The sequence below is a fragment of the Brienomyrus brachyistius genome, chromosome 2 (assembly GCF_023856365.1).
Source record: "Brienomyrus brachyistius isolate T26 chromosome 2, BBRACH_0.4, whole genome shotgun sequence".
Lineage (NCBI taxonomy): Eukaryota > Metazoa > Chordata > Actinopteri > Osteoglossiformes > Mormyridae > Brienomyrus > Brienomyrus brachyistius.
This window is the reverse complement of record NC_064534.1, coordinates 27,473,866-27,488,378: the sequence shown is the minus strand read 5'-3', so window position 1 is coordinate 27,488,378 and position 14,513 is coordinate 27,473,866. Positions and strand designations below refer to the sequence as shown.

General features: G+C 43.0%; 1 protein-coding gene across 3 annotated transcripts in view; it reads right to left on the bottom strand.

The window, feature by feature from the left end:
* dock8 (dedicator of cytokinesis 8) overlaps positions 1-14,513 on the bottom strand; it is a 61,550-nt gene that overhangs the window by 23,370 nt on the left and 23,667 nt on the right. For all 3 annotated transcript variants that reach the window (XM_048978565.1, XM_048978556.1, XM_048978573.1), the window contains 9 exons: positions 11,829-11,978; positions 10,027-10,107; positions 9,362-9,521; positions 8,787-8,917; positions 7,012-7,105; positions 6,179-6,341; positions 3,897-4,014; positions 2,595-2,665; positions 655-799 (listed from right to left, as the gene is read on the bottom strand). In XM_048978565.1, the coding sequence (XP_048834522.1) occupies positions 655-799; positions 2,595-2,665; positions 3,897-4,014; positions 6,179-6,341; positions 7,012-7,105; positions 8,787-8,917; positions 9,362-9,521; positions 10,027-10,107; positions 11,829-11,978 (1,113 nt within the window). The remainder of the gene's footprint in view (positions 1-654; positions 800-2,594; positions 2,666-3,896; positions 4,015-6,178; positions 6,342-7,011; positions 7,106-8,786; positions 8,918-9,361; positions 9,522-10,026; positions 10,108-11,828; positions 11,979-14,513) is intronic.

Below are 14,513 nucleotides of genomic sequence, written 5' to 3'. Positions count from 1 at the left end.
CCTGAGTGAATTGCTGCAGAGGCTGCTGGGATTGCTGCACTGCGCGGGAGTGGTGTAGGCGCTGTGTGCACCTGTGTTGTGCGCCAGTTGACGCGGTTGACTAGAATTATTTGGAAGTATATTTGAGTGTTTGTGTGCCAGTACGGGTACGTAGGTGGTTGTCGTTTCATTTTTTTTTCTCGGTCTGTGTGAGTACTTGTCTGTCCTTTTTAATAAACAGCGCGAGTGTTATCGATAGCTGCGGGTGTTGCGCCAGCGGCATTTCTGTCCGCGTACCTTCGCTAAAATACCTGTGTGGTAATATTATCTAATTTCGGTAACATTAACTCGGAAAAGGACAGTTGCTCCTGAGCTTCTGGGAACGAAATGTCCCTACAATGTGTCTAAATTTGTTACTTTATAACTTGTGGGGCCATTTTCAGGTCCCTACAATATAAACCTCAATTTCATAAAAATCTGCGGATGCAATCAAAAAACAAAAAAATGCCGAAAGTCTTTGAGTTTTGTTTGGTTACTGATAGTAACTGGGTGGGGGCTTGAGGTTGTCATTCTTAGGATTAGGATTTTTCCCATAAATGACTGGATGGTCGTGACAGAGATATGAATACAAATATGTGTGTGTCAACTGGCTCATGCAGCATGACGGTCACGCACCGAGTAGCCAATGAGAGTCTCGTTGGCCCCGCCCTGATTCTGCTTCTGCTGGCAGCTGATGTGGTAGAACGTAAACAGCAGGTGGTGGCGCTCCGTGACTTTGGCCGGAAGTTGGATCTTCACCTCCTCGTAAAAGTCCGGAGACCTGAACAGGGCAGCATGTAATAAGGTTTAACTGACAGCTTTTCCGGTGTCTCCTCATTTCCGAAACTGTCCCGACAGAGATACAGCAGGAGTGACGGGTCCTCTGCAGTATCATTACCTATGGTTGAATCTGTGTGCATGTAAATGAAAGAGACATTTTCTTAATTTTTTTCATTTTCTTTTTTTGCTTTATTGCTGCCACCCATTCGCTCACCACAGATGCTGTAGGTCACTCAAGAACCTTTCATCATTTTTCTAATAACCTAATAATAAAATTAGGTTGAAATGAAATTGCTTTATGGAAAACATATGTCTGTGTTGTGTAAAGTTTCACATATATACACACACAGTACTGTGCAAAGATAATAGGCTGGCAAAGGAAATTATGTTGAAATGATCTTCATGTAAAATTATGATATTATGATGGTAAAACTGCCACCTTATCCAGTCCAAAATCTCTCCTATAGACACCTCCGTATCTGCAGCAACTATCCAGTACTCCCATGCATTTTTTGACTACTATCCCACCTCCAATGGCTCATCAATAATTCATTGACTTTTTAAAGTCCATCCATCCATTTTCCAAACCGCTTATCCTACTGGGTCGCGGGGGGTCCGGAGCCTATCCCGGAAGCAATGGGCACGAGGCGACTTTTTAAAGTCAATTTAGTAAATTAATTGAGCTGGTGGTAAAATTTAACCATTACATGGAACGGCTGAGGTGCCTCTGAGGAGAGGTTTGGGAACTGAAGCGGTGTTCATCTAGCCATCCAACTACATATCAGTAACTTTTTGGAGTAAAGTAGAAATTCCTGTTAGTTTTTATTGTGCTAAACATAACTGGCATACATTCTAATGTTAAACTGTTTTTGTTCTGAGCAAATATGTACTTATTACCCAGATAAATAGCTTCAAAGATTTCTTTTGACTGCCAAAGACTTTTGCATAGTACTGTATATATGTATACACACAGACACACACACACACACATATGTCGGATAAACATATCTTTATGGGGACCGCTCATTCATTTCTATGGGAAAAATGCTAACGCTAATTATGAGAACCTTAACCCCCACCCAGTCCTAACCATAACCTTAAGTAACCAAGCAATTTTTTGCATTTTTAGTTTTTTCACTGCAGTCGCAGATTTTTATTAAATTTAAACTGGTCCCCATAAGGGAAAAAAACGGGTATTCATTACGTTGTGGGGACATTGTGTCCTCATAAAGTAACGTATACCTGCTCACACACACACACACACACACACACAAACACACACACACACACGCACACACTGTGGTCACTTCATTAGGTTCAACTACATAATACTGGGGGTAGGATATACAGTTTTTCTTACTTTTGCACTTGTTGACTTCCTGTTAGCTTTAACAAATCTGACCATTCTTCTCCAACCTCTCTAATTAACAAGGTATTTTTGCCCACAGAATTGCTACTGATTAGATGTTTCTGGTTTATCACGCCATTCTTTGAAATTCAAGCAGCCACTGTGCATGAAAATCCCATGACAATGGCTGTCTTTTGACACTGTGGAATCCCCCACATCTGGCATTCATCAATTGTCATCAGTCAAACTGTCATGGCAAATTCAAAATCATTTATATCAAATGCCTTGCCCATTCAAACATTTAGTGGAACAGTAATTGAACCTCTTGCTGTATATATAGAGTTGCAGTCACATGATTTGCTTTTCGGAGGGAAAGACTTTTAACAAGTAGGTCTAGCTAGGAAAGCATATCTATCTATGTAGAACAGCAGATTCTTGGGGTACTTGCTTGTTATGGTATGTGATTGGTGTGTACACTTCCTGTACAAATTCAGGCCCACTGGATTTCCCAAAAATAACCTAAAAGATAAAAAGGAAAATGTATATTAAAACACTGAAAGTTTTGTATTTCAATAATCAATAATAAGGCTTAAGTTTTAAAAATAGTACAGCCATCAATCCTGGTCAGAATCAAAGAGGCCGAATGTCTGTTTAGGGCACAAGGTGGTGGTACGGCCTGCACAGGATTCCTTCGCACATGTATATGTACATCAGCCTAACTGGCTTTGGATGACAGAAGAGAAGTGGAGCATCCAGAGGAGAAGCACATGACACAGAAAGAAGATGCAAAGTCCACATAGCCTGAGCGGAGGACGGACATAAAGCCCCAGTGCTGTACATGTGAGGTAAGAAAAAGACCCACAGAGCAAAGACAAATAATATATTATCACCCTATTTTTAAAAATATAATTATATACATTCTTAATAAATGTATTTCTCAATCATTTACAATAAAATTAAAACCAAAGAATAATTCTATGGTCAGCCTTTAGTTAAGAGAATCATAAGAGAAAACTTTTGAAATATAAGTATAATAATATTATCAAAGGAAATGTGTTGCTGCCAAATCACATATTGCTAAGCTGATCTGTATATGATACTGTATATGAATGCATGTTGGTCATGCAGTGTTCAGCACTGTGATTCAGACCTTCAGATGTGTTACCGATGCTCCGTGTTCCTGAGCTTCACCACGCTCCCTGCATTTTGTGTGGGTTGTCAACTGCCCACTCTGAGCATGATAGTGCACCTGCACCTGGCCTGGCGTCACCATAGTGCCAATGGGGCTGACAGTAAAAGTGACCGGAATGTGACCAGGCACAGAGGGACCCCGGTACGCAGGGACCCCGGCATGTAGAGGCGCCGGTACGTAGACACCCTGGCACATTGGGCCCCCGGCACATAGGGAACCCAGCATGTAGGGACCCTGGCATGTAGAGACCCCAGCACACAGGGAGCCCAGCATGTAGGAACCCTGGCATGTAGGGACCCTGGCATGCAGGGACCCTGGCATGTAGGGACCCCAGCACATAGGGAGCGCAGCATGTAGGGACCCTGGCATGTAGAGACCCTGGCATGTAGAGACCCCAGCACATAGTGAGCCCAGCATGTAGGGACCCTGGCACGTAGAGACCCTGGCATGTAGAGACCCCAGCACATAGGGAGCCCAGCATGTAGGGACCCTGGCATATAGGGAGCCCAGCATGTAGGGACCTTGGCACGTAGGGACCCCGGCATGAGATACACTCACCGGCAGACAAGATTCCTGTTCTTCCCCACTCATAAACTGGATCTTGATGGTGATGTTCCTTGCTGACGCCAGCCTGTTTACAAAGTTCAGTCTCTGAGGATAAACATACAGCAGGTTCCTGAAAAGAAAGAGAAAATGGCTGGTTTTACAAGCCAGGTTGTGTAATAATGATGAACAAAAGGTGTCTCCATCTTAACGTAGAGCAGTGTTTCCCAATCCGGTCAGATTTATGGTACCCAAATTTAACTGGACTTTATCTTCCTTCAGACTACCTTAGGAACACACACACACACACACACACACACACACTAACTTCTGAACAGTGACCGTCACAAATGCGCGTGTAGTTAAATACATCTGGCTGCCATAAAGTGAGAACTCGAACACTAATTAAAGTAAATTTGAACAGAACGCATTTTTCATGCCAAACAAGAAGACCAAAATAACAACCAGCAATAAGTCAAGGTGAGGTGATTCCATCAGAAATGCTCCGCAGCATTATGGATAATTAAGGACCAGTCCAAGGGCTTTCAGCCATATATCTGCAGAGCTCTTCCAGGAGCACCACAGACACATTCTTGTCTTCATACGATCCTGGTATTGTCATGCATTTCGTGCTGTTAGCCACTGAATATTCAACATTACAAAATTCAACATGTTGCACTCATCCAAAGTTTAATTAGACAGAGGGAGACCGTTTCCTAGAGAAACAAAACAAACATATCTTAGTCGTGCATTAGTGGTAGGGGGTTCCTAGCCCGGGTCTGTTTTCATTTGCTGTTCCCTGATTTAAGAAAGATGGAAGATCCCTAGACTCAGCAGGGTCGTACAATGCAATGTTTTTGTTGAACACTAGGGGTCGCTGTCTTCTTGTATTGCATGCTTGAAACATGCTCAACTGGGCTTATAATCTACTTCATACTACTTACAGTAAAATAATACAGCATCGTAAAAATATAATTTTGATGTGTGGTTAGACGTTTATTTTTTGTGATTGTTTTTGTTTATATAATTCCATCCATCCATCCACCTATCCATTTCTGCTTAAGCAGTTGAGGGGTGGGGAGCATAAGGCATGGGAGACCTTGGATGGGGTGCCAGTCCATTTTAGGACACCATTATTTTAAAGTTAGTTAAAAAAAAAAAAAACACTGTAAAGGCTGTTTCAGGGGATGAGGAAACAGGTCACTGAGGCTGATAAATGACTCTGAAACACAGGCTCTTATTCTCAAGAGCTTCCTGGAAGTTACAAACTGAGCTAAGTTAGCAAGTGCAGCGTCGCAGGAATGGGAGTTATGGCTGAGCCGCACGTTTTTGTATTTATTACTTGTCTCCTGACTTCCAGGACAATACCATTGTCATGGCCTTCAGCCCCCAGGGGCCTTCAGTCCCCAGGCTTCTGACAAACATGCATTTTTTAAGCGTATGAATCAAGGCTGCAAGAATTTGCAAATCAAGTCAAGGTGTTACGTCAACAAACGCATAACATAAAAGGAGAAAATAAAGAATTGATTCTGAAAGTAGGGCCTTTGACAAAAAAATGTCATATGAGCATTTGATGGTGACATTATCGTGATTCACTTCTCAATACTTGGCTTGAACAACAACACTCTGACAAAAGCAGACGTCATTCTCAGAGCAATGCTTGCCCCTAGGGCACTCGGCTATTATACCATGCTTTTCTTCATAAACATGTAAACAAACCATCTGCAGTTTGGGGTATTAATACGTCCGACAGCGCCGGGGCCAAGGAGAGGTAAGTACTGTCCCTGGTGGCTCTGCCCAAGAATGCAAATAATGGGCTCAGTATCACTTAATGTTTTGGCGCCACTGAATTTCCACAAGTGGAATTTGGAATCCTGGAGGGTGTGTGACGCTCCCCAGTCAGTCTGGCTGTTTACTGTCCCTCCCTTTTCAGCTCAACATACTTGCTATAATTATAGTTATACTTCAAATATAATACTTGCTTTTCATTACATACTTAAATACTGCAATAATGCAGTATTTGTCTTAAATAAAATTGTTTTTCATTTTTGTCCTGTGTTTTTCAACTTTAATCTATTATGATACCGTCCCATGTTATTTGCAGTCTGTATGTCACATCGTGGTCCTAGGGGAACATTATTTCTTGTCACTGTATACTTTTACATGGATTATGTAACAATAAAGCCCAATTGTCTTGATTTGATGAGAATTTTAATATTCTTTCTGTTTTTTATAAGGAACTGCAAGATGGGTGGTTTCAGCAGTAGCATTAGGGTTAGGGTCAGAATTTAACTTACCTGTAAATGTTATGTGGTACAAAAACCTCTTTGGATGGGAATTCTAGAACCTCTTTAACAGGGCGTTGGTTCTTTTCTGTTACTGGTTTCACTGGAATCAGTTCAGGAGACAGACAGCCTGGCAAGGTCTCCGGCGCTGGACACACATCCAGGCGAATGGTGCCTGAGGACACAAGCAGGATCTTTGGGTTAAAGAATAGACACGGTACATTCCGGGAAAGGCTCAAGCACACATGGCCTTCGTCATTTTGGCCTTTCATACCTGAACCTGACACAAACATGCAGGACTGTTTAATTTTGATAATATTGGGAAAAATCATAATAAACACACATTTCAGCAATAATGAAATCTACCATAATTTATATCACTTCTACCACTCAGCTGACCCATTGACCCCAGCTCCTCTGAGCCATTACCCCCATGTTAGCCCCTGTTACCCCTCAGTTGCACTGTAACCCCCCTCCCCTATTCTCAAACTGATGTTAACTACACTCTGTACTTATAGTATTGTTTTACACATATCGAACAATTTTGTACATACTGCAAATATTGTACTTTCTACAACACTTCTTGCATTGACAGCACTCCTGCACTTTTATACACCAATAAACCACATGTGCACATTACATATACCAACCAAACTGTATGTAACCATTGTTGTACTGTTTATATACTGGATGTATCAGAGCCACTGACAATCAGAGACAAATTCCCTGTGTGAACATACTCGGCCCGGCATCCTGATTCTGATTCTTAAGGTGGATGGCATGTTATGCACAGCAAAATGGGCCCTTCTGCACGCTCGCTTCCAAATACACGCCGGCGAAGTCACCTGTGATCGTCTTTATTCTTCTTTGCAGAGTCGAAGATCTCTTAATGTCACCCAGAAACTTGAACAGGTCTTCATCGCTCAGTCTATCTCCTTCCTGAAACCACAGGAGAGGCCCATTATCTCATATTCGTAGTCACGCCAAACGTTGCTCTGGGTAGATACAGTACAACACGTAATTATCATTCTGTCAGCAGACTGTAATGAATATCAGTAGTATATGACACCAAGTAAATTAAAGAGAAGAGTGACCTTCTTTTTTGTTATGAGATCTTGTAACTGATAACATAGCAGTTAGCATTTTAGGGACATTGTTACTGCATTCCTAAGAAAGCCTGTTTTGTCATTGGTCGCATAGCGGAAGGTCTTACACTGTTATACCCTTAAGCGAAACGCCACATTAGCATTAGCACATGGATTGTAGCCTAGATGTTGTAATCAGAACCATATTCAAAATCTAACCAGTGACGCATAATGTTGGCGGGACCAATTATCAGCGTCAGTGTGTTCTACTTCCACACATCCGTGTAAACAGGCCATTCCTAAATGTAGGCAATAATCCTGCATCAAGACAATATCAACAGGCAAACTCTGGCCCTTTGCTGTGGGCCCAATCCGGCAGGTTTTATCACATATGTGCGTGAATGTGTCATCTCTGGAATTACTGGTTGTTTTGCTTCATTTCCTGTTTCTGGTTTTAGTGCTGTCCTGCAGCTCCAGCGGCTGTGTAACAGCAGATAAAGGGCGTTGACACGACTGGTCTCAGCTTTTATCGAGGAGCGAAACTGCAAAGCAGGGGGTGAATGAAAGGGTTTACGGAGAAACGCGGTAATGCACTGTGGTCCTAATGCAATGCAGGCGTGCATGTCATTTGACTCATTCTGCTATAACCCCATGGCACAACCATCACTGCCTTTCTGGTTGTGTGAGTCAATCTTTACCATGTACTATTTAAAATATGTATTGAAAGTCACCACATCATTCCAGACATGGGGTAAATTTCCATCCATCCATGCTTATCGAGTATATGGACCCTGAATGGGATGCCAGTCCATCACAGGGCACACAATCATATACTTCACAGAGAATTTAGAGATAAGTGCATGCCTAAGTGCATGCCTTTGGTCTCTGGAGAGAAACCAGAGCACCTGGTAGAAACCCCCGCAACACAGGAAAAACATGCAGTATTGCCTGCATATACAGCTGCATTTCCTTATATACCCAATGCACAGGTGACAGAGAAAACGCTTTTCTTGACTCCCAAATCTGTAGATATGAGGCAACAGAGATGTGCGTCAAATGTGATGTGTGGGAAAATCTGCCTAGAAAATTTCAATAGAAATAAGAGTTACAGATATTGTCTCCTAGGGTTTAAACTGAAGTCATTCCACTGGCCTTTACTATTAAAGGCCTTAAGCTGCTTTATGTACTTATAATATCTTCTTACACTTAGTTATTTAGCAGGTGCCGTCATCCAAAGTGTTTGCAATTGAGAGAGCAGGGTCAGCCTGTTCCTGGAGTGATTTGCGGGGTAAGGACCTCGCTGAAGGGCTCAACAGCGAAATCACTGCCAAACATGGGATTTGAGTCAATGCTCCTCTGATCATATGCACAGTCCTAACTCACAGAGTCACACACCACCCCACTGCACATCATCTTCAAGAAGCTGGCATGTTTCAGAATCACTTCACATCCCATGTAATTCCACAACTAGCTTAGTACTGGAAACGGTGCGTCACGAGCGAGGTTTGATGTAGAGGAGGAGCCGTCAGGCAGACCTGCTTGCAGAAAGTGCTGATGGTGATGGTGGCCGGCTTGAAGGCCGTCAGGTTGTACTGCTCCTCTAAGGAACTGAAGCGCTCTGAGTTCCTCCTGGGCAGGTTTCCCTTCTTCTCCACGCTGCCTTTACCTGCCCGGTGGGAGCCAATTCAGAACATTTCAATAAAGGAGCATGCCATCCATGTTCTGTAACTGCTTGTCCTATTCAGGGTCATGCAGGGTCCACAGACTATCCAGGGGGCTACTGTCGCAAGGGCACGCTCACACACCATACACTCACACATGGGCAATTTGGTAACTCCAGTTAACCTCAGCATGGACTGTGGGGGAGAACATGCAAAGTCCACACACATAGAGCCATGGCAGAGACTCGAACCCTGGTTCCATGGGTGTGAGGCAACAGTGCTAACCACTGTGCCACCATGCCTTTCGATAACTAATAATACACAACCCAGGCAAAATGTTCTGTCCTGCTCAGCTCCCTGCTGAAGCACATTCTAACTAAAGTCTCCAAATTAATAAATGTTTTGGTAAACATGTACACATGGCTGGTGGTATTTATTGGAGTCCATACCATTCAGAGCTTCCGAGTCGGGCATGTCTCGCTCCAGAGTCGCCGTACTGATGACGCTCATGATGTTGACTACGGCCCAGGCGAAGGGCATCCGGTATCGACCCAGTCTCGAGCAGAACAGCTCTGCCTGGCTCCGCAGCTTATCCAGTTTATCCTTGTTCTGGAGAGGACAGAAGAAAAATTTCAGGCGCTTTGTGGCATGGTTACTGAATCTCCAAATCCCACAGCAAGATCTCATACTGCCTGCAGGAAATTTCATCATGTCTACAGGTCATGGCAAAACTGCAAATCATCCATGATAAGGAAGTCTGCTGAAGCAGTGGTTCTCAAAATTCTGTTGTCTATGAACCACTTACGCCCAGCTGCCCCAAAATAGGTCAAACTTCATTAATGCGGTATTCTTCTCTCTGTTCTACATAGCTTTCAGAAAGGCGACAAAGTCAGGACACATTTTGAGAAAACTGCCCGGAATTTTTTGGAATACTGTACATACTTATAAAAGCCCATGTTTTAAGAAATGCTATCTGCAGCTGTCGGAGAAAACTCAAACTGCAAGTAAATGCCACATAGCAGGCACAGGTTGGCTGAGAAATTACAATGAGATAGAAAATAAAACTGACGCAACAAAGATGCCGGACATGAAAGCATGTGAGGCTGCTAATTACCTTTGTCGTGTCACTCTCTTTCATCACCATGTAGGGTTCTGCGCAGTCGCTGATCTCACCCTGCTGCAGAACCTTCTCAATCTGAAACACACAGTGTTTTGGTGGTGGGTGCACATAACTAAACATTACAGGTGACCCTCTGACTGGAAACGATATCATTCTGTAAACTGAATGTTACGGAGATGCTTCCAGACTCACGTGCAGTCAAAGACTGCACTCTGTGGTATTACTGATCATAGCACAGAATATTTCGGAGCTGGAAAAGCATATAAAAATAATGCAATGACATAACTGTGTAGTGTTGAGAATAATATTAGTGAGACCAAAATATCATGATCACTCAAACGCTATGATAATCTGAAATGAACAAAAGATACAGATGAAAAGCATTAATGAGATTTTCTTTCTCTAATAATGGCCTTAATTGTCCACAGATAAAAACTGCCAAAACACATTCAGTTATATAGTTCTTGTCAATAGTTTATGTGGCAGCAAAACAAAACTGTAGCCAAGGATGAGTAGAGCTGAACCTTTCAGCCTGAGTGCAGCATTATGTGCGTCCTGTTTGCCTGTTACAGGTAGACAGATGCTAGGAGTGGAAGGCAGCTCCCTCTCTCACATACTAGCATGTGCGGCTGCTAGCCTGAACCGAGCTTAGCCAGCATTCCTCCAGTGGCCGTGATGCGAATGCGGCCTGGGTAGAGCGATCTGCACAGCCCACATCCTCCACAGCCGCCGGTCCTTCATAAAGAGGGACAAAAGGCGGCTTGTTTCAGCAGCCGTGGCAGGAATGCGGCCAGGCCTTGGGCTTTTCCGAGCCCAACTCACTGGGCCTGTTCACGACACACGGCTCAAACACGCTACGTCCGGAAGGACGCACAAAAAGCCCCTTCACACTGGTTCTGTTTTTTTTTTTTTTTTTAAGAGGGTCACCCGTTACTTCCGTTAAGCACTTTATCATTTCCTTTTTTGGTCTCCGCAGACATGTGCAATTCCTCATTCAAGAGGCTTAATCTGACACATACTGCCGACGTGCCACACCAGCTCACAGGTGTACGTGGAGCTGCTGATGAAATCGCACAGAGATTAAAGGAAGATTAAAGGAAGACAGTCCAAAGGCCCAATGCCCAAAGGCCAGACCTAGTAACCACAAGGTGGCCAGCCTTGCTCACAGGAAGCACTCTGCTTAAACTAGCCTTAGCAACAAATTATTTACAATGAAAACAATACAAAACACACCTCGACAATATACTGGGTAAGAGGTATGGATGGACGGATAATACAATAATTATTAACTATAACAGACATATGATCAGATATGTGTAATGCCATATTAATACTGATACAGAATGGTGGGTAAGGTAATTGAGTACTGCATTTTTATTTCCAGTATTCTATGATTCACTCTTTGCTTAGGTTGGTCTATACCAGACTGCATGCAGTGCCTATGCTCTCATTAAACTGTTGTAGGCAGGCACTGTGCAATCTGTGGTATGTTTATCATTTGCATTTATGTCTATGTTAAGTTATCAGGGAAAAGGGGAATCTTCATATTCCATTTGTTGTATAACTGATTATGCTGACTTGAAATTATTACAAATATGTTACATTTGGTTAGTAAAAAAAACCAACAAAATTGGAATGAGGTCTGTTGGCTCAGATACGTTCTGATGAGGATGTTTACTTCTGCACGAGCAAGAAATAACATGGGCAGCAGGTACTCTTCAAAGTTTAGACCTTCACAGCTGGCGGTCTCCATGAAGTGCGTGGCGAGCTAGACTGGGATTGAACAATACCTATACCTTGATGACCAGGTAGATGTCTGGCGATGAGTTGGTGATGGAGAAGATTGCAGACTTGGCCAGAGTAGAGATGTCTGTGTGGGGAACGTGGGGTTTCAGGAACGCTCTCATCTGGTCTGAGTTCAGGTCGCAGTAGAAGTTCTCAGAGATCTGTAGAGACATCAGTGACAGAATCATGGCACAGGGTTTGCGTTATGGCAGACTTAGAGCATGGTGTATTCACCAGAACTGGTTGTCTCATGTCCAGTAAGGCATAAAGTACAAATTTACATCTGAAAAATTGTGTGTTAAGTATGAGTATAGAGTTTTTATTTACATTTGAAAAATTATACATAATCAGTGAACAGATTCTGCTACTGCACAACGCATATGCCACCATTAATTACTATATGTGACAGATATGTGAAAGTGTCAATAAGTGATAAATTATAAAGTTTCACATACAGAAAGAGTTGACTCCAAACAGCTGAGAGAATTGACAAACCAGTGTCTCTCAACCCAGTCATCAGAGACCCCCAGACAGTACACATTTTTGCTCCCTCCCAGATGGAACTGACTAGAACAATGTGGACTAAACTGGGACCTGGTTGAGAAACATTGTGTGATAATGAATAAGAAAGTCTAAGAAACTGGAGGGACAATTGTGGGAAATTTGAGGTACTTTAGCCTCTATCTCTACCAAGAGTAGGGTGAAATTATATTTTGGAATGCGCATAGCAAGTTCAGTGCTGGATAACTTTGATAAGAATCTGGAATCTGAATGACTTCAGTGCACACTTGAGGGAATGTCTGCCTTTCAGTTGGCTGAGTTACTGCTATAATGTACAACCATCCTACACTCACTGTGCTGCTTTATACACTCTAACAGCGGGACTGCAGACTGGGCAGGCGGGTAGGAAAGGCTAACGAGGCAAAGAGGCCTCAAGCAAACCGATGTCACAGTGCAGGAAGATTTCCACTGGGCCTGGATATGACGCTCTACAGTCTTAATTTGGACAATTCCAAAAATTAAGATGGGGTGTCGTTCGACGCTGAATTTTCTGCAGACTAGAACAACAGAAGCATCCGAAGAGCCACACAAGTGATATGACATTGCAGAGAACCTGTGCATTGGCTAAAAATCCAGGGGATCTACTAAAGGTGTCAGTCATGAAAATGTGAGACGTAAAACCCAGTTTTGACCCAAGACACTGATGAACTGACGAACAACAGCTGATGAACAGAGGAAGAGAAACTAAGGATAGAAACTTCATTATGGAGCATGAGGCAACAGAGCCAAATGACCTTAGAAACTATGAGTTCATGAACCTTTCTTCCTCTGAACTATCACTGCTGTTGCAAACCTATTAAGCCGACTGCAAATTCCAGCTTCCAAGGTCGTCTTCATTTGTCTCTGCCACGAGTCCTTTATTGCTTCAGAGTGCAAACAGCATGAGCGGCTGTCTCTCCATATGCTGACTCAACCAAGATGACCTCAACCTTCTTGTGTGGGTGGACCATCTCTAGAGAGCCCCTTGACAAAATAATTTAGAGCCTCTCGCCAAAGACTGCGATGCTTCTCAACTCTAGGTCAGCAAAGCTTTTCTATCTTTCTTAGCTCCAAATGACCCTCACTGTCTACGCCAGTGTTTTATAGGACACCTTTATAGGACAATGTAACGTTATTTAATAATTTACAACAAGGTGCATGTGGGGACACTGCTGTATGGATCTATATGCTCTTCAGAACGTCACACAAACTGCATGCCAACAATGATGTGCCTTATAAACACAAATGGAATTCCTTGTGTATTTGTACAGCTCAGAGCATTTGTCCTTGCTGCATGTTTGATAACCAAGTCATTCTTCGTGGGTCCCCACCCTGCTGTAAGAGGAACGCATTTTTAGCTTATAAGAAGCAAGCATATCTCCCTCTTTAATCCCTTCCTGCCCTTTCTTATTGTCTCCAACATGAAGTTCAGAGTCCTTTAAACTGGTAAAGGCAGGCCACTTGTTGCTCATGCATGTAGGCTGGAAAGTTTGTCCCCTTTCTCCCCGGTCAGGTTCAGGCTGATTCCACTGCGAGATGCAGGCAATCACGTCCCTCCATGGGGAAGTTAAGTGTACGCTCCTCTCTGCGGCTGCTGCCACCATTTGACACATTCATCATGCCCCGTGCCATGAACTTTGTTTATAATTCAAACAACACTTCACCATCTGTTTAAACCAGCTTTCAGATTTAATCTGACTTAGCAGATGGAATACTCAATATAGAGAGAGAATTATGGAACATAATTATTCTTAAGTCTCTCTCCCTGGGTTCTGCCTGTAAATGCACATCTTTTCCCTGATGACCAAGGAGGGAGACTTGAATGTTATAAATCAGGGTTAAAAGAACAACAGACAAGCAATAGTTTTTCTATCTGAATGTGTGTGTGAAAGAACGCCTGAGCTAATTGATCTGTGGAAAGCTGATGAATGGTTTTTGCAGGGAACGGCAGCAGTCAGTAGGTCCATTATCTCACAATGCAGGGACAAGTTAAGCTCAAGCAGTCTGCATCAGCTGCTGAGTAATGCGGAAGAACTTGTCTACTCTCACTCTCTCTCTCTCTCTCACATACACACACACACACACACACACACACACACACACACACACACACAGGTTTGTAATTATATCTTTGTGGGGACTCTCCATTCATTTCT